Below are 23869 nucleotides of genomic sequence, written 5' to 3'. Positions count from 1 at the left end.
CACCTGTTGATGAGCATGACGATAACAGCAAAGAGTTCCTCATATAATCCAGCAGTCATTCCTTCCACACACTCCAAACCAGTTAATCGAGGACCTAAAAGCAGCAAAGGAAGACAGGTTTAATATCTTACTTTCATTGTGGTGTAGTAAGCATATCCCTTACTACCATAAGAGCAGAATTAGGCTATTTGGCCTATCAGGTCTGCTCTGCCATTCAATTATGGCTAATTCTTTTATCCCTCCTCAACCCCACTCCCCGGCCTTCTCCCGTAACCTTTGATGTCATGGCCAATAAAGAACCTATCAAGCTCTGCCTTATATACACCTAACAAACTGGCCCCCACAGCCACCTGCAGCAATGAGTTCCACAAATTTTCTATCCTCTGGCTAAAGGAATTTTCCACGTATGTTTTAGATGGACGCCCCTCTATCCTGAGGCTGTGCCCTCTTGTTCTAGAATCCCCCACCATGGAAAACATCCTCTCTGCATCTACTCTGTCTTGGCCTTTCAACATTCCAAAGGTTTCAATAAGATCCCCCTTCATCCTTATAAATTCTATCAAGTATAGACCTAGAGCCATCAAATGTTCCTTGTATGCTAACCCTTTCATTCCCAGAATCATCCTTATAAACCTCCTCAGAACTCTCTCCAATGCCAGCACATCTTTTCTGAGATAAGGAGTCCAAAACTGTTCACAACATTCAAGGTGAGGCTTCACCAGTGCCTTATACAGCCTGAGCATCACATCCCTGCTCTTGTATTCTACTATGCTTCAGGATCAAATCCCACTCACGGACAGAGCCGCATCCTTTGCCCTCCACAAACCTTCCAAGAAACAGATGATAGCGGTTCTTGTGATGCCAAACCATGACGGGAAACTTGCAGAGAATAAAACAGAGCTAAAAGCAAATCATAAACATCAGATTCTGCAGATGCTGGAAACCTTGAGCAACACACGCAAGATGTTGGCAGAACTCAGCAGGTCAGGCAGCATCTATGGAGAGGAATACATAGTTGATGTTTTTGGCTGAGACCCATAATCAGGACACTGTTTAGTTATCTCCACTGATACTGCCTGACTTGCTGAGTTTCTCCAGAATTTTGTGTGTAAGCTAAAAGTAATCTGTTTCAGGAACACTCACAAGATGCTGGTGCTGGTCACCAACCTACAAGGAAGATATCAATAAGACTGAAAGAGTGCAGAGAAAATTTACAAGAACATTGCCAGGTCTTGAGGACCCAACTTATAAGGACAGTTGAATAGGTTAGGACTTTATTTTCTACAGCGAAGGAGAATGAGGGAAGATTTGATAGAAATATACAAAATTATGAGCAGTATACAGTAGATAGGATAAATGTAAGCAGGCTTTTCGCACTGAGGTTGGGTGAGACACAACTAGAGGTCATGGGTTAAAGGTGAAAGATGAAATGTTTGAGGGGAACTTGAGGAGGAACGTCTTCACTCAGAGGGTGGTGAGAGTGTGGACTGAACTGCCAGCACAAGTGGTGGATTCAGAATCAATTTCAACTTTTTAGTGGAATTTGGATAGGCACATGGGTGGGAGGGGTATGGGTATGGGTATGGGTGGCCATGGTCCGGATGCAGGTCGATGGGACTAGGAAGGTTAATGGTCCAGCACAGACTAGATGGGCCAAAGGGCCTCTGTGCTGTAGTGTTCTATGACTCTAAATGAACGGTGCTAAATGCTTTATCCAAGACCCTTCATTAGGAGGATTACTTTTTCAGGAAATGTTGCTTCTCTTCTTCTGTGGTTGATGGATCCTCCTCTTGCACTTCCTGCCAACTCTCCCATTCCATGACCTGGATTAGTCCATTTCTGCCTGATACTGCCTGGACCGCCCCTGGCCCTAGTAAACCCTTTCTTAAACAAAGGGATTAACTTTTACACAGTGCCTGGATTGGCCTTGTACGCTGGGCCATTGTAACAACATTACTCTAATTTTTAAATTCCAAACCACCTTCAATAAGGCCAACATGCCACTATGGTCTTGTGAGACATCCAAGTAACTCACAGTGGGATGACAGCGAAGTGGGTGGAAGAGGATTCTTGCTGCAGTAGTTGCTCGGACATTGCCCCTGCTTTCCAGTAATAATTCACATGAGATTCTGCCCATGCTGGAAATATTGAGCAACGCACACAAAACATAAAGGAAATCAGCTGGTCTCGCAGCATCTATGGAAAGGTTGACATTTGGTGCTGAGACTTTACAACAGGACTAGAGAAGTAGGTAGAAGGCAGAACATGAAGGTGGGGGGAGGGGGAGGAGTACAAGTTGGCAGGTAATAGGTAAGACCAGGTGAGGAGGAAGGTGTGTTAATGGAGGAGGGGGAGGGTGAAGTGAGAAGCTGGAAGGCTTTAGGTGGAAGAGGCAAAGGCAGGAGAAGAAGCAATCTGATAGGAGAGGAGAGAACACTTTTCTTAGACCTCCAGGACCCATATTCGGCAGCAGTCCAGATAGAAAACAAGTGATTATCACCCTCTTTTTCTCTTATTCTCTCTTTAATTTGATAGAGACCATCCCCAATGTCCTGATTCAGGGTCTCAACCCAAAGCATCGACAATCGCTTTGCCTCCACTGACAGTGCTTTACCACTAAGTTCTTCCAGAAATTTGGGAGGCGATATATAGAAGCGATGAAGGAAGGAATTAGACATTTTCCACTGTAAGTGCAAATATTTCTTTTCCCTGCTGCCTCAGGACTGAAAATCAATATTAGCAAGGATGTGGTAAGAGAATAATGAGAGAAAGGATTCATTTCCAATTCTTTGATCCATGGACCTTGATCACGTGATCAGAGTGCTCGTTAATTGAAGCCCAACATGCTCATTTGCATACATCTCACATCAGGAGCTGCTCATTTGGATGCAGAGCTGGTCAGCCAGAGCAGCCTCATGGAAACATCCTGTGTATGTTAACACCCTGCCAGCAAAGCAGATCCATTTTGCAGAGACTCGTTAAACTGAGGGATCACCATGGCGAATGGGCTTCTTTTGATGCATTATCCAACCTCCCTTAGCTTATCCCATTTACCAGGCATTGAGAACACTTGGCCACCACTCAGCTAGAGCCCTGGATTACCGGGGCTATTCCCATGTTCTGCCAACAGTACCAAACATTAAAGCAATGCAGATGATCAGCAACGAGTTTGACCACGTAAGCCAGGATTGCAAAGGTTAAACTCATCGGTTTGTTCCAATATTGGTCTTTCAATGGAACTCGGGGCCAGAAAACAGAACTGAGTCTGTGGCAAGAGTATGGCACAGGAGACCTAGGGCAGAGAGTGGATCATTGCCCCCTCTCAAAAATATGGATAAAACTCCTATTTGATCTGTGTTTCTGCAGAATACTGTCACCTTACTGCATTGCGGCATCGTAAATTGTCCCTAGTGTGCAGCTAAGTGGTGTTGATTGGACCTAGTGTGTATTGCAATTTGTCACTAGTGTGTAGGTGAGTGGTGTAAATTCTCACTAGTGTGCAGGTGAGTTGTATACATTCTCCCCAGAGTATAGGTGAGTTGTCCAACCTGAGTGGTGCAAATTGCCCCTAGTGTTGAGGTGAGTGGTGTAAATTGTCTCCAGTGTGTAAGTGAGTGGTGTAAGTCATCCCTAGTGTAAATTGTCTCTAGTGTGCAAGTCAGTAGTGTAAATTGACCCTAGTGTCTTGTTGAGTTGTCCAATCTGATCCCTAGGTCATATGTGAGTGGTGTAAATTGTTCCAGTGTGTTGTTGAGTGGTGTAAATTGTCCCTAGTGTGTAGGTGAGTGGTGTAAATTGTCCCTAATGTTGAGTGAGTGCCGTAAATTGTCCCTTGTGTATAAGTGAGTTGTGTAATTTGTCCCTAGTGTAGAGGTGAGTTGTGTAATTTGTCCCTGGTGTGCAGGACAGTGGTGTAATCTGTCTCCAGTGTGTTGGTGAGTGGTATAACTTGGCTCTAGTGTGTTGGTTAGTTGTGTAAACTGTCCCTAGTGTGTAGGGTACTTGTGTAAACTGTCCCTAGTGTGCAGGTGACTTGTGTAATTTGTCCCTAGTGTGCAGGTGAGTGCTGTTAATCTAAGGCTTGTTAATGGGAAATAGTGAAGAGTGAAATGGAATGAATGTAGGATTACTGTAAATGGGGTCAGCATGAATTCAGTCCGCTGAGGAGTCTGTATCTGAGCTTTATCTTCCTGTGACAAAGGGTGCATTAGGCTTTAAGTATGGAACTTAGAAAAGTACAGGCCTTTTAGCCCATACTGTTGTGCCAACCTTTTAACCAACTAACTGATCTAACCTTGCCCTCACACCTAGCCCTCAATTTTATGCTGACCTTTTACTCTACTCTAAGATCAATGGAACCCTTCCCTCTCATATAGCCTCCGTTTTTCTTTCATCTATATGTGCCTATCAGGGGCACTTACATGTCCCTAATGTATCTGCAGCTTAAACCAGCTACAGTAGCAGTAAAGGCAGGTATACATGTCCCTAATGTATCTGGCAATACACCAACTTCATTAGTGGTAGAGGCAGGTATATTACATGTCACAAGTGCATCTGGCACTTAAACCAGATACAGTAGCAGTAAAGGCAGGTATACATGTCCCTAATGTATCTGGCAATACACCAACTTCATTAGTGGTAGAGGCAGGTATATTACATGTCCCAAGTGCATCTGGCACTTAAACCAGATACAGTAGTGGTAGAGGCAGGTATATTAAGGACATTTAAGGCATCAAGGGATTAGAGGGGAGAGAAGGCAAAAACAATTCAGCCAGAGGCTGTCTGTACTTCACTGTCTAAAAGGACTGAGGGGCAGAAACCCTCACCACATTTAAACATTGATTGGATTTGTGTTGAACAGTGTGTCCTACAGGCTTATCAACCAAGTGATGGAAGATGCAATTAGACTGAGTGGTTCTTTCTCAAAGGGAACATACTCCTCTGCTGTAAATTTTCTACAATTCTATGAAGCGAGCAGGCATGAAGTATAAAACTGGTTTGAAATAGCTGAGAATGAGATGTACCTGCTGCGTTCTCTGCAGTGTCAGCTGAATTCAGCTTGCCAGTCACCTGTTGGATGACCTGCTTGAGATGATGTTTGAAGACAGCAGCCGTGAGCTCCTCCAGTTCACATCCAAGCACACTGGCTGCGTTCTGGGCCCACTCAAACTTCATAAATTGTTTCCTGCCGACTGAAAGAATGTGAAAAATATAAGCAGGAGACTATTTCATAACAGGATGACTCAGCACAATACAGGTGGGTACAGTAACACAGTGGGTTTATTACTTGAGGACTGCTCTTCTGTTCCACAGCTTGGCATTTGCATCATAGCACAAGTAATTGTATAAATCTGCATAAAAACTGAAGTGTTAGTGCTGATGACTGTGGAATTAGCGGGTTGTCTTTCTGAATAGGAAGGAAATTTGAAATACCTACCTGGTCTAGCCACAAGTTCAGCTTTAGTCTGCACTAACACGGAAGCCCCTTCCTCATGGCTCCTACAAGCCTGACCACGGGTGCTGTCTCTGACCCATTCTCCTGGATCACTTAGGTTTCTCCCAAAAGCTCTGGTTTCCTCCCACATCCCAAAGACTAAGTTGTCCTGCACAGGTTGCAGATAAGTGAAGGGAATGTGGAGTAATACAAGGGGACGAGAAAAGGATTGATGGAAATGGCCGGTGCAATCGAGGGAGGGAAGCAGGAGGATCATTCATGTTCCTTGTAGACAACGTTTTCTCGTGGACTTCCCATACAGTGCAGGTCATGCATCACATGGACTGATTTCGAGACACTCCTCATCTTCAGACTTGAGACTCGATGGGTTGCTGAGCGCACTTCTATATTTTATGATTCTATGAATATAGTTGATCTTAACTAGTGAAATGGCTTCCTGTCTAGTTAGGGTGTAATTGGGGATGGAAAATCAATGCTGGCCTTTAAAGTAATATATTGATATTGGTATTGCTCTATTAGTGTCACATGTACAGTGAAAAGCTTGTCTTGCATACTTTTCATACAGATCAGATCATTACACAGTGCATTGAGGTAAAACACGATAAAACAGTAACAATGCAGAATAAAGTATAACAGTTACAGAGAAAGAGCAGTGCAGGTAGACAATAAGATTATCTCAAGGTAGATTGTGAGGCCAAGAATCTATCTTATCATACTAGAGGTCCATTCATGAGTCTGATAACAATTGGATAGAAGCTGACCTTGAGCCCGGTGCTACGTGCATTCAGGCCTTTGTGGCTTTTACTCAATGGGTGAGGGGAGGAGAGAGAGAGTATGAGGTGAGTAGGGTTTCCAATTGTGCTGTCTACTTTACTGAAGCGATAAAGAGAATATACAGATTCTATAGAGGGTAGGCTGCTTCCCATGATGAGCTGAACTATTATTTCCAATCAGCAAATTAAATAATGGATTCAGCTCCCAAATTCAAAAAAGTCACATCCACCTTTATTTAATTGACTGCCAGACATAACAAATATCCAAAATCCACGAACTAAAGATGATGGAAATCTGAAATAAGAACAGAAAGTGGTGAAATACTCAGCAGGCCAGACAGCATCTGCAGAGAGAGAATCAGCATGAGCATATCAGGTTAGTTTTAATCTCTGTACAAATATGGGTTATCTAAAACCCTGTTTTGAGTTGGATAAAGGCAGATTTGCTGCTTCTTTTATAAAAATTGTAATTCTATTGCACTAGCTGGCACCTGATGCACTTGCCCACTGCAAGAGAGTGCTGAAGGGGCTCCCATATTGTTGATGGACAGGAAGTTCCAGGATTTAGAAATATGAAAGATGAAAAGAGTAACACAGACAAAATACTGGAGGAACTCAGCTGGTCAGGCATGTATGGAGAGGAATAAATAGTTGGTGTTTCAGGTTGAGAAACTTCAAGGAATTGAGGGTTACAGGGAACTGGTATCAGAAGAGGAGTAGAGGCCAGCAAAGATCAGCCATGATTGTACCACATGACAACCTGTGTGAGTCTTTGAGAATATACCAGCCATGCCCAAACTAAAAGCTGTGGATGGACCAGAAGATTCATAGTCTGCTGAGCACTATATCTGCGGCATTCAAGACCAGTGATCCAAAATTATACAAGAAGTCCAGGTACAACCTACGGAAGGCTATTTTAAGGGTGTAAAAAGAATTCTGATTGGGATTAAAGAGGAATCGGTTGCACATCAGCTCTGGCAGGCTTTGCAGGCCATTACTTCCTACAAGGCAAAACCTAACATCATGAATGGCTGTGATGCTTATCTCGCTGATGAGCTCAATGCCTTTTACGCGCGCCACGAAGGGGAGAATAAAACTACACCTGTGTGAATCCCTGCAGCATCTGGTGAACCTGTGATCTCTGTCTCAGAAACCAGTCAGAAAGATCAGAACGTCTTTCAAGAAGGTAAACCCTTGCAAGGCGTCAGGCCCTGATGGTGTACCTGATAGGACTCCAAATAGCTGTGCCAACCAACTAGAGAGAGCGTTCAAGAACATCTTCAATCTCTCACTGCTGCAATCCGTGATCCCTGCCAACCTCAGAAGGACGACAATCATACCAGTGCCCAAGAAGATCAGGGTGAGCTGGCTCAATGACTATCACTCAGTTGCACTCACTTCCACTGAGATGAAGTTATTTGAGAGGTCGGTCATGGTAGAATCAACTCCTGCCTAAGCAAAGATCTGGATCTGCTACAATTTGCCAATCTCACTGGCTCTCCACTCCATCTTGGCTCACCTGGACAATAGAAATAGCTACATCAGGGTGCTGGGCTCTTCAAGGGGTCAGCTGTGCACAGGGTGAGCAGTTTCAAGTTCTGCCTGTAAATATCTCTGGATATCCACCCTGGGCCCAACAGATTTGATGCAATTACATAGAAGGCACGACAGCTGCTAGATTTCATTAGGTGTTTGAGGAGACTTGGTACGTCACCAAAGACACTTGCAAATTTCTACAGATGTATCACAGACAGCATTCTAACTGGTTGCCTCATAGTCTTGTGCGGAGGGGCCATTGCTCAGGATCGGAAAGAACTGTAGAAAGTTGCAAACTCAGCCAGCTCCATCATAGGCACTAGTCTCCCCAGCGTCAAGGACATGTTCAAAAGGCAATGCCTCAAAAGGGTGGCCTCTGTCATTAAAGATCCCCATCACCCAGGAGATACCCTCTTCTCTTTGCTTCCAGCATGGAGGAGGTATAGGAGCCTGAAGACACCCACTCAACACTTCAGGAACAGCTTCTTCGCTAAACCATTAGATTTCTGAATGGACAAGGAACGTGCACACTACCTCTCTATTTGTTCCTCTCTTTTTGCTCTACTTATATATTTATTGTAATTTATACTTTTTATTGTTATGTATTGCATTGTACTGCTGCTTCAAATCAACAAATTTCATGACACATGCCAATGATATTAAACCTGATTCTGGTTCTGAGTAACACATATAAAAGTTGCTGGTGAACGCAGCAGGCCAGGCGACATCTCTAGGAAGAGGTACAGTCTACGTTTCAGGCTGAGACCCTTCATCCTGACTGTACCTCTTCCTAGAGATGCTGCCTGGCTTGCTGCGTTCACCAGCAACTTTGATGTGTGTTGCTTGAATTTCCAGCATCTGCAGAATTCCTTGTGTCTGATTCTGAGTCCAAGGTATTGTAGCAGGAAACTGTTTCATAGACTTATAAAAGTGGGATAGAAGTTGTCGTTAAGCCTGGTGGGAGGTGTTTTCTGACTTTTGTATTTTCTGCCTGATGGAAGAGAGGAGAAGAGGAGTATCTGGCATGGGCAGGGTCTTTCACGATGCTGGAGCTTTTCTGAGGAAGTGAGAGTGGGAATTGTTGGTGCTGCATTCATTCATGGAAATGGAGCCCATTTTCTGGGCTTCCTGACTTGTAAATGCCTTTGAGTTGTCTGGAAGTGGGTCCTCACCAGAGGATAACACACTCTTGCAGCCATTCCATTTATATCAATCATAAAAGTCCCTTCTACAACCTATGATGCCCACGTCTACCAAAAGTCACATTCTAGCCTTATTTTCTCTCTAAGACTGTGACAAGTTCCCAGTTCCCTTTGAGAAGGGAAAGAAGTGCATGTAGTAATTGTTAAAGCTGTTTGCTCTTGTCTCTGGAATCATTTCTGCTACTATCCATATTCAGCACCTTTAACAAACTTAATTAACCAGATGGTACTGTCCTCCCAAACTCCTGCTCAGAAACAAACCCAGGAATGAAAAGGTTAACATATGATCAGTGTTTAATGGCTCTGGGCCTATACTCGCCGAAGTTTAGAAGAATGAGAAGGGATCTCATTGAAACCTATCGAGTATTGAATGAGCTAGATAGAGTGGATATGGAGAGGATATTTACTAGATTATTGATTTAAACATATTGTGCAGTTCCTTAAGAATACAGGTCATTCTCATAGAATTAGATACAGATATAGGATTGGGATATCCTGACCCACACTCCAAATTCAGATGGTGACATTAGTGCACCTGAAAGCTGTTTGCCAACCACCATAAAACCACCGAAGAACAAAAATGTTCCCTACAGTGGGTGAGTTTAGAACCAAAGGGCAGAGCCTCAGAATAGAAAGATGTCCCTTTAGAACAGAGATGAGGAGGAATTTCTTTAGCCAGACGATGATGAATCTGTGGAATTCACTGCCACAGATGGCCTTAGAGGTCAAGTCATTGAGTACCTTTGAGGTTGATAGAAACATAGAAACCTACAGCACATTACAGGCCCTTCAGCCCACAATGTTGTGCCGACCACGTAACCTACTCTATAAACTGCCTAGAATTTCCCTACTGCATAGCCCTCTATTTTTCTGCGCTCCATGTTCCTATCTAAGAGTCTCTTAAAATCCCCTATTGTATCCGCTTCCACCACCACTGGCAGTGCATTCCACGCACTCACCATTCTCCACGTGAAAAATTTACCTCTGACATCCCCCTTGTACCTACCTCCAGGCACCTCAAAACTATTCCCCCTCATTTTAGCCACTTTGACACTGGGAAAAAGCTTCTGGCTATCCATACAATAAATGCCTCTCATCATCTTATGCTCCTCTGTTGGGTCACCTCTCATTATCCATTGCTCCAAGGAGAAAAGGCCAAGTTCCCTCAACCTATTCTCAAATGCAGGCAACATCCTTGTAAATCTCCTCTGCACTCTCTCTATAGCATCCACATCCTTCCTGTGGTGAAGTGATCAGAACTGAACACAATGCTCCAAGAGGTGTTTGACCAAGGTCTTATATAGCTGTAATATTACCACATGTCTCTTGAATTCAGTCCCACGGTTGATGAAGCCCAAGACACCATACGCCTTCTTCACAACACTGTCAACCTGCTCAGCAGCTTTGAGTGTCTTACGGACACAGACCTCAAGATCTCACTGATCCTCCACACTGCCAGGAATCTTACCATTAATTTCTTGATTAGTCAGGATGTCAAAGGTTTCAGGGAGAAGGCAGGTGAATGAGGTTGAGAAGGATAATAAATCAGCCATAATGGAATGGCAGAGAAAACTCGATGCGCTGAATGGCCTAATTCTGCTCCTAGGGATGTCTTATGATCTTATGGTCAATCATACCGCTCATCCCCACTCTAGTGTTATGAGATGATCTCAACCACACCAGCTTCTAGGATTTAGATGCTCTAACTCTCCGGGTATGGACAGCTGGTGTGGCCCTTTAAGGATTCAGGATAGTCCTGTTAATTGGCAATGATGTTTTGGACACCAGGAATTGAGTATTTAAAGAGCACCCGAACTGAGGTTCGGTGCTCAATTGAAAGTGCTACTAGTGATTTCCACTGGCATTTGTTTTGTGTTCAGTACTTGATCCAGTTTGACACCATGCCTTGATCCTAGCTTCAGATACTCCAGCATCTGGGTCCAAACCATCCTTGTCAAGGGCATCTGACCCACCCTCTCTGCATCTGACTCATCTTTGGCTCCTCAAAGTGATGATGGGTTTAAATTGAGCAATTCAGTTATTGGTAGCATTTTTCATGATGAACTGTCCCTGCAACACTGTTGTCACACCTCTTCATTCTCTTATTTACTTGTTTCATGTTCCTGGCTGACATTACGATTCTGTTTTTGCCTTCTGTCTCTTGTCACTGCCACCTGCCTGGCTGTACAGCTGAAGTGTCTAATAACCACAGCAAGTCCCAAAAGCACGTTGCAGCCTTTCACCCGACCTCCCTGACTGTACAGTGGAAACAAGTGAGAAATGCCACTGCTCTCTTTACAATGTTTAAGACAGCAAAGGCGTCACAGCAGCTCTGTCGGCACAAATTGTCTCAGTGCCTGGTTTATTAAGTTCAAAGCACGGCTGTGGCTGGATCGTAATGCAAGTCATCGAGACAGCAGGCAGTCAAGTGGAACAGTGACAGAACAAAACAAAGACACGGGGCAATGGAGAACAACACCAATAATACCAATGCAATTGCTGTGATCACAAATGCAATTTACTCCACATTCTCCCTCTCACACAGGTCACCTAATGGATTTTAAACCACATTTCACAGAGGCCCTCAAACACTGTATTACACACTAATGTAAAGTTGCTCGGACTGGGAGATTGCACACTCCAACGTGGCAAACTGACTGCTTCTTTTTGCCACTTCAAAAGGACGAGTGCAGTGACTTAGTGGATAAGTGCTCTGCCCAGAGAGAGAGCACAGGTCAACAGGAGAAAGGTAGCAATCTCTAAAGAACATTCTCTAAAGAAAAATGTCCATATGTGCAGCTTCCAGACATTATGGCACACTTGGGGTGTCGAAAGACCACCTGAAAAAACACACCAAATAAGATATACTAAACGCGAAAAGGCAGGCAAACTTCACTCAATTGCATGCCACACTGGGAAGTGTAAGGGTGCCAATTTACAACCAGTGGATAAGCCTTTCCAGTGTGAGATATGTAAGGTCTCCTTCAAGTCCAAGAGCAGTTTGGGATAACACGAGAGACACTGCCACCCGGAGGTTCGGAACCTTAAACGAGGGGAAGAGATCCTCGTCAAGAAGAAACCGGGCAGGAAGGTGGTCTAGACAGACGAAGTCAGCCTATTGGTGGAATTAGAAGAGAGGTTCAGGGAGACGAGATTCATCAACCTGGAGATCGGCAAAATCTTAACAACTAAAACGAATAAGCAGATCTCAGATAAACGTAGACATTTGGAGAAAAAGAAGCTAAAGGAAATTAGTCAGGCTGCGGCTCAGCTGTCGGAAGAACACAATGAAGAGATTTCAGAGCCAGTGGACTCCCCTTTGAAAGTTAAATCTAGAAACATCGTGAAGAGTGATCCTGGTAGGATCCCACACGGCATCATGGAGGGACTTGAGGAAGCGAAAAACCTGCTAAGTGACAGGAGGAACAACGCCAGCTTTGCTACCAGGATCAGTCTGATCGAACAGATCTCCATAAGCCTAATTAAGAGATTTGTGAAATCTTGTCACACAAACCAAAGGGACCTGAGGACAGACAATGTACTACTCAGACCGAAAAACAGTAATACACAAAGAAGTGCCCCGAAGAAAAGCATATCTAAAACGTACCAAGTGCTGTACGAGAAGGATCGTAAGAGACTGGCTAGGCAGATAATGGGGGCTCCCGGCCTTAGCCAAAGTCCGTTGAATAAAGAAACTGTCTTCTGGAGCTTCAGTGAGAGACTCGGGACGGCCAACAATAGGGCGGACCTGAGTAAGCTGGAGAAGTATTCCAGTAAAATGAACGAATATAACCTACTTAGGAAAATCGAGTTAGAGGAAGTAAAATTGGCTCTAATGGGAATCAAAGAGGACAGTGCCCCAGGCCCTGATGGCCGAATAAAAAAGAACATCCAGTCCATCTTGGATGAAAATACGGAAACGCTGCCTAGACTCCTCTCACCTTGGCTCCAATCTGGTGGCATTCCCGAGTGTTTGAAAAGGAGCTGGACAGTGTTAATTCCTAAAATGGACGACCCCGACCAGTTAAGCTGTTTGGACAACTTGAGACCAATAACAATCGGTCCAATGCTCCTAAGAGTGTTCACCGAGGTGTTGGCAAAACTCCATGGTGACAGAAAGGGTTTATGCAGAACACACAGGGATGCAATGAGAATATAATAATCTTGGAAAACATCATCAGGGGATCCAAGAGGAGGAATAAGGACCTAACAGTATGGTTTATGGACCTGGCTAAGGTGTACAATTCTATTGACCACAAGCTTATTCTGAAGGCATTATAAAGGATGGGTACTCCGAAACTATTTACAGACCTTATTATGGATCTGTACAATAATACTTCGACCGTCGTAGAATTGGTCTGTGGCAAAATGGAGAAAATCAACATCAAGAGAGGAGTGAAACAAGGTGATCCCCTCTCGCCCATTCTGTTTAATATCGCAATGCAGGTGATGTTATTGGAGCGGAGGGAAGATCTCGATGTACCGCACTCGCCTTCGCGGATGACATCGCTATTGTCAGCAACTCCCACGCGGGAATGAAGAAAAATATTGAAATTCTAGCATCATTCTGTAGATCTACTGGGCTGGAGGTAAACTTGAAGAAGACTAGGAGATTTCACTTCATTTGGACCAGGAAGACAATATGGAGGAAGCATGGAGCTTCATTTGGGAAGTAATATCCTATATCCTATATCCCCCCTAGGGAACATCGAAAAGCATCTGGGAGCATGTGTAGACCCATGGCACAGCATTTCAAGTGATAATTGGAATGCGAAATTCGAGGGATGGTTTGATAGCTAAATTAAAACCCACCCAAAGAGTCGAACTACTCAAAACCTTCATCATCCCAAGAGTGTATTTCCATCTAACCCTTGCTGAGGCTTCACAAAACATTCTGAAAGCACTCAATTGATTAATCAGGAAAACCGCTAAGGAGATCCTCCATCTCCTCCAGGATACAACAGACGGATGGCGGCCTTTTCTTGCCTAAATTGGAAATACAAATAGAGGCAGGCACTAGAGAGATCGGAGGACACCATTTATAAGACACTCTCTAGAGATGGCTGGGGAAGAGAACCAGGAAGTGATAGGAAGATTAGTGAGTCTGGAGGTAGTATGGGGGAAGAATAGGGTCCCAGAAGAGGAAACAATGACAGCTGATGAGTTGGATAACACACTAGAAGAAAAGTTGGTGGGTGTATGAAGCATCCTGCCAGGGGCATAATTTTAATGTGATTGGAGGAAAGTATAGGGGGGTGCTAGAGATAAGTTTTTTTACACGGAGGTTAGTGGGTGTATGAAGCATCCTGCCAGTACAGGTGGTACGAGCAGATATATGCAGGACAAGTGACTTCAGGACACAATCTCCAGTGGCCACACTTCTGCATTGTGGCGGGAATGCAGGGTTATCAGAATGTGTGTCATTTTCCACTGCAGACTTTAAACGAAGACAGTAGGTCCCAAGTTACAACTCTGAAGATCTTGAGGATAACTATGTGATGAATGATAAGATGGAACCTTGACCTCATAATTTACCTTATTAAGGCCTTGTGCCCTTTGTCTGCTGCATGGCACCATCTCTGTAACTGTAATACTTTATTCAACATTCTGTTATTGTTTTCCCTTGTATAGCCTCAATGCACTGACGAGACAAAATAATCTGTATGGACTGTATGCAAAACAAAGTTTTTCACTGTAGCTCAGCACGTGACAATAATAAACTGATTACCAATCATCCTGGCTAACATTTATCCCTCAGCAACACCCCAGAGTGAAGTTGTAGAGCATTCGACAAGGAGCAGAGACCTGTGACTCACTCCCTCTCCCGACAGTTTCTGTTGATCCCAGAATGTCAGGAAATTCTCTGATGGTGACAGTTCTGACAGTTTCTCACCAACCACAGTGCAACATGTCGCGTTCATGACTCTTCAGTGTTTGACAATACTATCAACCAAGTTTAGGAAACAGCAAGGTCTAAAGGAAGAAATAAAGCTGCAGTGTTTTAACAAGCTAATAACAAGCTATTAAAAAGCCTCGAGCAATGGAGCAGTAAATGGTTGGAAAATGAGGAAGCAATTAAAATTTAGAGAACACATAACAGATAATAAAGCTCTGAATATCATCACAGAATGATAGATACAGAAGGTGGACATTCAGCTTATTGTGTCAGTGCTAGTTCTACAATAGAGCTGAAACACTGTGAATGTTTTCCTTTCAAGTTTATAGTGAATTCATATATTGAGCATTACAGCACAGAAAGAGGCTATTTGGCTCACCTCGTCCATGCTTCATTATTTTCCTGCCTAGTCCCATCTACACGCACCCGAACCATAGTCCTCCTTACCCCTCTTGTCTTAAATGATAACATTGAACCTCTGTCCAACACTACTCCTGGCAGCTCACTCAGCACTCACACCACCCTCTGGGCAACAGGTTATCAAGAAGGTAAATGGAATTCATTGAAAGCCTTCATTGATAGAGCAATTGAATTTAAAACCAGGGCAATTATGCTGCAATTGTACAAGGTACTGATGGGGCTGCATCTGGAGTGCTGTGTGCGGTTCTGGTCTGCTTACTTTAGGAAGGACATACTGGCTTTGCAGGCTGTGCAGAGGAGATTCACCCAGCTGATTTGAGAGATGAGAAGATTAGCCTTTCAGGAGAAACTGGATCAGCAAAGTGAATTTATTATCAAAATATGCAGAGGATCTATCACTAATAGTGCATTGAGATTCATTTTCTTAGCCATTTACGGGAATATTAAAAATATAATAGAATTTGTGAAAAACGATTCATAAACGAAGCCTGATAAACACCCAATGTGCAAAAGAAGATAATCTGTGCAAATTCAAAGCAAAATAATACTGAGAACATCAATTGTAAAAAGTCCCTGAAAGTGAGTCTGTAGGTTGAGATGTGTTGAGTTGAGGTGAGTGACGTCAGTTCAGGAGCCTTATAGTCGAGGGGAATAACAGTTCCTGAACCTGGTGATGTGGGACCTAAGGCCCGTGTACCTCCTGTGCAGTGGCAGTACCGAAACAAGATCCAAGCCTGGAATATGGGGGTCCTGGATGATGGATGCTGCTTTCTTGTGGCAGTGCTCCATGTAAATGTAAATGTGCTCAACGGTGTGGAGGGCTTTACCTGTGGTAGACTGGGCTGCAGACATCTCTGTTCATGGACTACCTGGCCATGATGTAACCAGTCAGGATGCTCTCCACTGTGCATCTATAGAGGTTTGTCAAAGTTTTTGGTGACATGTCAAATCTACGCAAACTTCTAACGAAGTAAAGGCTATCATTTTTGTGCTGTATGACTCTCGGACTTTCTTTACCTCCACACTTCACAGTCTTCCCTTCTTTCCATCGTGCTTTCCCCTTCCCTGCATCCATACTTGTCTAACACCTGTAACAGCTGACACAAACTTCATCAACTTGAGACATTAACTCATGAAACACAGATGCTGCCTGAGCCGTTTCCGGCATTCCCTGCTTTTATTCCCGATTAGGGCAGCGTGATAGCACAATGTACAGTACAGGTGACCCGGGTTCAGTTCCTGCCACCGCCTGTGAGGAGTTTATACATTCTCCCAGTTACTTGGTGGGTTTCCTCTAGTGCTCCGCTTTCCTCCCACAGTTCAAAGACTTTCATAGGTTCATCAGTCATTGTAAATTGCCCCGTGATTAGGCTAGGATTAAGTCAGGGGATTGGAAGGTGCTGCAGTTTGAAGGGCCTATTCCATGCTGTATCTCAATAAATAAATAATCAAAATTTCAATATCCACCGACTTAACTTCATTTATTTGAGCGCTTTAGGAGGGTAAAGCAAACAAGAAACTGTCCCGAGTAACACACGCACAATGCCGGGGGACCTCAGCAGGTCAGGCAGTTTTTTGGAGAGGAATAAAGAATCAACCAGGACTCTTCATCAGGACTTTATTCCTCTCCATAGATGCTGCCTGACCAGCAGAGTTCCTCCAGCATTTTGTGTGTGCTACTACAGATTTACGGCACAAGGCTACCCTGAGCTGGGCGTTTTCCATTGTGGGCCTTGCATTTAACCGGAAAGTCTCGAAGAAAGCCGTGAAAGGAGTGCCGGGTGTAGTTGTGTGCATGATGAGGTGGATTCCCATACATATCACTGCAGTTCCAGAGATAAGCAAATAGACCACAACGAGAGGAAGTAGTGAGCTAGTACCTTGCTCTAAGAACCAGAGAGGCGAAGTGCCAAGTCTCCACTGTAACTCACAAAGCATAGGGGGAGCAAAGTGGGTCAGACACCATCTCAGTGCAGGGAAATGGACAGCCCACCTTTTAGGTCGAGATCCTTCATCTGAACTGGGAGATAGCCAGTGTTAAAAGGGTGGGTGGGGAGGGGGGACGGGGTGGAGCAGGAGCTGGTGGGTGGATAGGTGGATCCAGAAGATGTAAGGCACCGTGGTATTGGACAGCCTCAGTACCACAGTAGTTATTACAGCTCAGGGCATCAGAGTTCAGAGTTCAATTCCAGCGCCATCTGTTAGGAGTTTGTATGTTCTCCCTGTGACCAAGTGGGTTTCCTCTGGGTGCTCTGGTTTTCCAAAGGGTGACTGGTCAGTATAGATTGTCCTCTGATTAGGCTAGTGTTAAATAGGTGAGCTGCTGGCGAAGTGGCTCGTTGGGCTGGAAGAGCCTGTTCTGCCTTGTATCTCCAAATAAAAGTAAATAATTAAAAATATTGGGTTATTTTTAATTAGGTTACGTTTTTGAAGGTTTGCCCAGCCACGGAGCAAGACTTCGAAGCAAGATTTCCTCCCCTGCCAACTCAGGACTACACTCAATACAGCCAGGCATGGGGACGTTTTGTACCCAATTACTGGCTACAACACTCGAAACAATCCATACTTTGTTCTGGCTGCACTTCACACACACAATTAAAAAAACATAAAATGGAAACAGAAAATGCTGGGACTTAGGGTCTTAAAGGGAGGTTAGAATCAGAATCAGATTTATTAGCACTGACGTATGTCATGAAATTTGTTGTTTTGTAACAGCAGTGCAGTGCAGATATATGAACGTTACTATAAAGTTTCACTGGCCTGAAACATTAACACTGTTTTGCTTCCGTAGATGCCGCTGACCTGTTGAGTGTTTCCAGCACTTCCTGTTTTATCTCAGATTTTCGATATCTGCAGTTTCTTTGCTCCTTGTTTTATCATGTGACCTCCTTGCTGCCTGGAAATGTGATGACATTGTCAAAAGCCACATTCCATGCTGCAATATCTCCATAGCATACAATAAAGAAAACTATAAGAAGTATTTGACAGAAATTCTGCAAATCCTGAAAATCTGGATCAACACACACAAAATACTCGAGGAAATCAGCAGGTCAGACAGCATCTGTGGATAGAGGTAAACGAAGTTCAAAGTATGGAAAACTGTGAAGTACAGAAATAGGCAAATAAATAAATAAATAAATACACACATACCGAAAGCGTGAGATGTAGGGTCCTTGAAAGTTAGTCAAAAAGACGTGGAATCAGTTCAGTGCTGAGGTGAGTGAATTTATTGCTGGTTGAAGAGTAATAACTTTCTGAACCTAATGGTGTACTTCCTGATAGTAGCAGCAAAAAAGGAACATGGCCTGGTTGGTGGAGGCCCTTGATGATCAACGTTGAAACAGTCAACATTTCGAGAGAAAACTCTGCATCAGATGAACACTTGATGCTGCCTGATGTTCTAAGTTCCTCCAATATTTTCTGTGCGTTGATATTTGAAATGTCTCTTCCACTGACCTAACCAAGTGGTATTTTTGTTTTTGGCATGGGCTGAATTCTCTAATCTGTATCGCCAAAAACACTCAGCTTCTGTCAGAGATGGTACAAACTCTCTACATCAACTCAGTTGCAATCCATTTTGCTACTCATTGAAGCTGCTGTGATGTACACAGCATAAAGGCAATAGGGGAGCACAGTGATGCAACTAGCAATCCTGGTTCAATTCTCACCTCCAGTGACGTATGTGTGAATTGCACATTCTACCAAGGACAAGCAGTGTGGTTGCTCTAGATACAGCATGGGAACAGGTCCTTCCAGCCCAACAAGCCCCTGCCGCCCAATTAACCAACTAACCCGCACGTCTTTGGAATATGGCAGGAATCTAAAGAAACCAGAGGAAACCATAAAGGCACAGGGAGATCATTTAAACTCCTCACAGATACAGTGGAATTGAAACTGGCTCACTAACACTGTAATACGCTAACCACTACACTAGTGTGCAGGAGAATTGAAGGGAATGTGAGAAGAATAAAATAACTTCATCAGCTTTGCCTACAACTTCCACCCTGCCCTCAATTTACGCGGTTCATTTCCAGCACCTCCCTCCCCTTTCTCAATCTCTCTGTTTCCATCTCTGGAGACAGTTCACCAACTGATATCTTCTATAAACTCACTGATTCTCACAGCTACCTGGACCATACCTCTTCCCACCCTGTCACTTGTAAAAATGCTATCCCCTTCTCCCAGTTCCTCCATCTCCACTGCATCTGCTCTCAGGATGAGGCTTTTCAATCCAGAACTAAGGATTTCTTTCCTTCAAAGAAAGGGCTTTCCTTCCTCTCCCATCAATGCTGCCCTCAACCTCATCTCTTCCATTGCACACATGTCTGCCTTCACCCCACCTAAACGCCACCTCACCGGTGATAGGATTCCTCTTGTCCTCACCTACCACTCCACCAGCCTCCACATCCAGCACATAATTCTCTGTAACTTCCGCCATCTCCAACAGGATCCCACCACCAAGCACATCTTTCCCTCCCACCGCCTGAACACTGCTCTTTCTCTGCGACTGCAACATACCCTTCTGTTTTTATTTATACCACCTCAGTATATTTATGTTTGGAATGATCTTTCTGGATGGCAGGCAAACAAAAGCTTTTCACTGTATCTCAGTACATAGAGCAATAAAAGACCCATTATCACTTACCAAGTGCCCACAATCCACTTGCCAGCTTTCCCAGGGATAAACTGGCACTGCATGCCTGCAACACAATTAATGTTGCCCTAGAAACCATCACTGCCATTTCAACCACAGATCTTTTCTTTCCTACTAATGCGGTCATAAGACCATAAGACGTAGCAGAATTAGGCCATTCAGCCCATCGAATCTGCTGTGCCATCCAATTATGGCTGATCCATTTCCCTCTCAACCCCATTCTCCTGCCTTCTCCCTGTACCCTGCAGGGTCTTTACTAATCAAGAACTTATTAACCTCTGTTTTAAATATACTGTAGCCAGGTTCCACAGCCATCTGTGGTAATGAACTCCACAGATTCTCTATACTCTGGCTTGAAATTCTCCCTCATCTCTGTCCTAAAGGAACATCCTTCTATTCTAAGGCTGTGCCCTCTGATCCTTGACTCACCCACTACAGGAAACATCCTGTCTATATCCACTCTATCTAGTCTTTCAGCATCTGATAGATTTCTGTGAGAAACCCCTCATTCTTTCAAATGAGTACAGGCCCAGAGCCAGCAAATACTCCTGAAACAATAACCCTTTCATTCCCAGGATCATTCTTGTAAATATCCTCTGCAGCCTCTCCATTGCCAGCAAGTCCAGATTTGGATGTGGGGTCCAAAACTGCTCCCTGCTTCCTCAGCGCTGCCTGCCCCTCCACCTATCTTTGTAGCATCTGCAGACCTGGCCACAGTGAAATCAATTCCGTCGTGCAGATCATTAACATATAACGTGAAAAGAAGCAGTCCCAACACTGATCCCTGCAGAACATCACAGGTCACCTGCAACCAACCAGAAAATGAGTGGGATCTGAGAAACTCCAAGAGCCAGCAGATACAACCAAACCACCCTGTGGGTCTAGGTTACCAGCGAGCATGTCTCCATGGACACTTTGAGCAGCATTAAAGTCATGGAGTCCAAAAGACCGTAAGATATAGGAGCAGAAATAGGCCATTCAACTCATCAAGTCTGCTCTACCATCCAATCATGGGCTGATTAATCATGAGTTGTATAACATGAAAAAGGCCAATTGGATAACCAACTGAATATCAACCACTGGGCATCGCTTCTGTATGAATCCCTTCTTCCAGCACTTGGCCCTTAACCTTCTGTGTGTAGCCAACCCAAGAACTCATCTACGCACATCATAAATGCTGTCAGTGATTCCTCTTCCCCCACTTACAAGCAGTGCATTCCAAGTACTCACCATTCTCCAGGTGAGAAAGGCTTCTCCCGGAGATGATCAGGCCTACGGGCCGGTGTGTTCTCTGAATGACAATATCACATCCTGGAGGCCATGAATGGCGTCTCACCGGTTTTGCTCATGGCTGCTGCCAACTTTAAAGATTAAAGATCTTAAAGTTTAGCTCTATTTGTCATAAGAGATTCTGCAGATGCTGGAAATCCAGAGTAGAACACACAAAATGCTGGAGGAACTCAACAGGTCAGGAATGGAGAGTAATCCTTCATGTGCCACATGTGCATTGAAATGTGTCATTCACTCCAACTACCAATGCAGTCTGAATATGTGCTGGGGCAATCTGCAAGAGTTGCTGTGATTCCAGTGCCAAAGTAGATGCCCACAATTCACTAATCCTCATGAATATTTGCACCTTTGGACAGTGAGAGGAAATCAGGCACATGGATGTCAGCCAGGTAGAACCACGAGAAGAGCTTAAAAGAAGGCAGCTTTATAGAGCGGGCATCAGTGGAGCAAGTGATGGAGTAGAGGGAGACAGAGTAGGAGGGCTTTGTTTCAACGGGGCTTCGACGCTACTGGGTCGAGGCGAGGTAGGTTAACTGTGTAGAATACAGACAGGAAGAATGTGTGTGAGGCCGATGTTCTGTACTGGATGTCAGATGAGGGAAGTCCGGGAAACTCCCAGCCACCCAGACGGGCACATCTGCGCCAGGTGAGTCGAGCTGCAGCTCTTTAGAGACCGCATTAGGGAACTGGAGATGCAGCTAGATGAACTTCGTCTTGTCAGGGAGAGCGAGGAGGTGATAAATAGGAGCTATAGGCAGGTGGTCACACTGGGGCCTGGGGAGACAGATAAGTGGCTCAGTGCTGGGACCCCAGTTGTTTACAATATATATTAATGACTTGGATGAGGGAATTAAATGCAGCATCTCCAAGTTTGCGGATGACACGAAGCTGGGTGGCAGTGTTAGCAGTGAGGAGGATGCTAAGAGGATGCAGGGTGACTTGGATAGGTTGGGTGAGTGGGCAAACTCATGGCAGATGCAATTTAATGTGGATAAATGTGAAGTTATCCACTTTGGTGGCAAAAATAGGAAAACAGATTATTATCTGAATGGTGGCCGATCAGGAAAAGGGGAGGTGCAACGAGACCTGGGTGTCATTATACACCAGTCATTGAAAGTGGGCATGCAGGTACAGCAGGCGGTGAAAAAGGCGAACGGTATGCTGGCATTTATAGCGAGAGGATTCGAGTACAGGAGCAGGGAGGTACTACTGCAGTTGTACAAGGCCTTGGTGAGACCACACCTGGAGTATTGTGTGCAGTTTTGGTCCCCTAATCTGAGGAAAGACATCTTTGCTATAGAGGGAGTACAAAGAAGATTCACCAGATTGATTCCTGGGATGGCAGGTCTTTCATATGAAGAAAGACTGGATGAACTGGGCTTGTACTCGTTGGAATTTAGAAGATTGAGGGGGGATCTGATTGAAACGTATAAGATCCTAAAGGGATTGGACAGGCTAGATGCGGGAAGATTGTTCCCGATGTTGGGGAGGTCTAGAACGAGGGGTCACAGTTTGAGGATAGAGGGGAAGCCTTTTAGGACCGAGGTTAGGAAAAACTTCTTCACACAGAGAGTGGTGAATCTGTGGAATTCTCTGCCACAGCAAACTGTTGAGGCCAGTTCATTAGCTATGTTTAAAAGGAAGTTAGATATAGCCCTTGTGGCTACAGGGGTCAGGGGGTATGGAGGGAAGGCTGGGTTCTGAGTTGGATGATCAGCCATGATCATAATAAATGGCGGTGCAGGCTCGAAGGGCCGAATGGCCTACTCCTGCACGTATTTTCTATGTTTCTATGTTTCTATAACAGTCAGGAGAGGGAAGGGCAAGAGGCAGAGTACCCCTGTGGCTGTCCCCCTTAACAGTAAGTACTCCTGTTTGAGTACTGTTGGGGGAGACAACCTACCTGGGGGAAGCAACAGTGGCCGTGCCTCTGGCACAGAGTCTGGCCCTGTGGTTCAGAAAGGTAGGGAAAGGAAAAGGATGGCAGCAGTGATAAGGGACTCTATAGTTAGGGGGTCAGACAGGTGATTCTGTAGATGCAGGAAAGAAACACAAATGGTTGTTTGGCCCTCAAGTGCAAGGGTCTGGGATGTTTCTGATCGCATCCACAATATCCTGAAGTGGGAAGGAGAACAGCCAGAGGTCGTGGCACGTAATGGTACCAACGACATAGGTAGGAAAAGGGAGGAGGTCCTGAAAACAGACTACAGGGAGTTAGGAAGAAAGTTGAGAAGCAGGACCTCAAAGGTAGTAATCTTCGGGATTACTGCCTGTGCCACATAACAGGGAGTATAGGAATAGAATAAGGTGGAGGATAAATGCGTGGCTGAGGGATTGGAGCGGGGGCAGGGATTCAGATTTCTGGATCATTGGGACCACTTCTGGGGAAGGTGTGACCTGTACAAAACGGACGGGTTGCACTTGAATCCCAAAGGGACCAATATCCTGGCAGGGAGGGTTATTGGGGAGAGTTTAAACTAGGATTGTTGGGGGGTGAGAACCGAACTGAAGAGATGGAGGAAGGGGCGGTTGACTCATAAATAGAGAAAACATGGAGACAGTGCGAGAGGGAGGATAGGCAGGTGATAGAGAAGGAACGCGCTCAGACTGATGGTTTGAGATGTGGCTATTTTAATGCAAGGA

The 23869-nt window shown here is 44.6% G+C and overlaps 1 protein-coding gene across 6 annotated transcripts in view; it reads right to left on the bottom strand.

Annotated features, from left to right (window-relative positions):
- Positions 1 to 23869, bottom strand: part of LOC134338586 (unconventional myosin-XVIIIb-like) — a 471306-nt gene that overhangs the window by 242837 nt on the left and 204600 nt on the right. For all 6 annotated transcript variants that reach the window (XM_063034529.1, XM_063034531.1, XM_063034532.1 and 3 more), the window contains 2 exons: positions 5025 to 5192; positions 4 to 94 (listed from right to left, as the gene is read on the bottom strand). In XM_063034529.1, the coding sequence (XP_062890599.1) occupies positions 4 to 94; positions 5025 to 5192 (259 nt within the window). The remainder of the gene's footprint in view (positions 1 to 3; positions 95 to 5024; positions 5193 to 23869) is intronic.

Source organism: Mobula hypostoma, chromosome 27 (assembly GCF_963921235.1).
Source record: "Mobula hypostoma chromosome 27, sMobHyp1.1, whole genome shotgun sequence".
Taxonomy (NCBI): domain Eukaryota; kingdom Metazoa; phylum Chordata; class Chondrichthyes; order Myliobatiformes; family Myliobatidae; genus Mobula; species Mobula hypostoma.
This window is presented reverse-complemented; position numbering and strand designations above follow the sequence as displayed.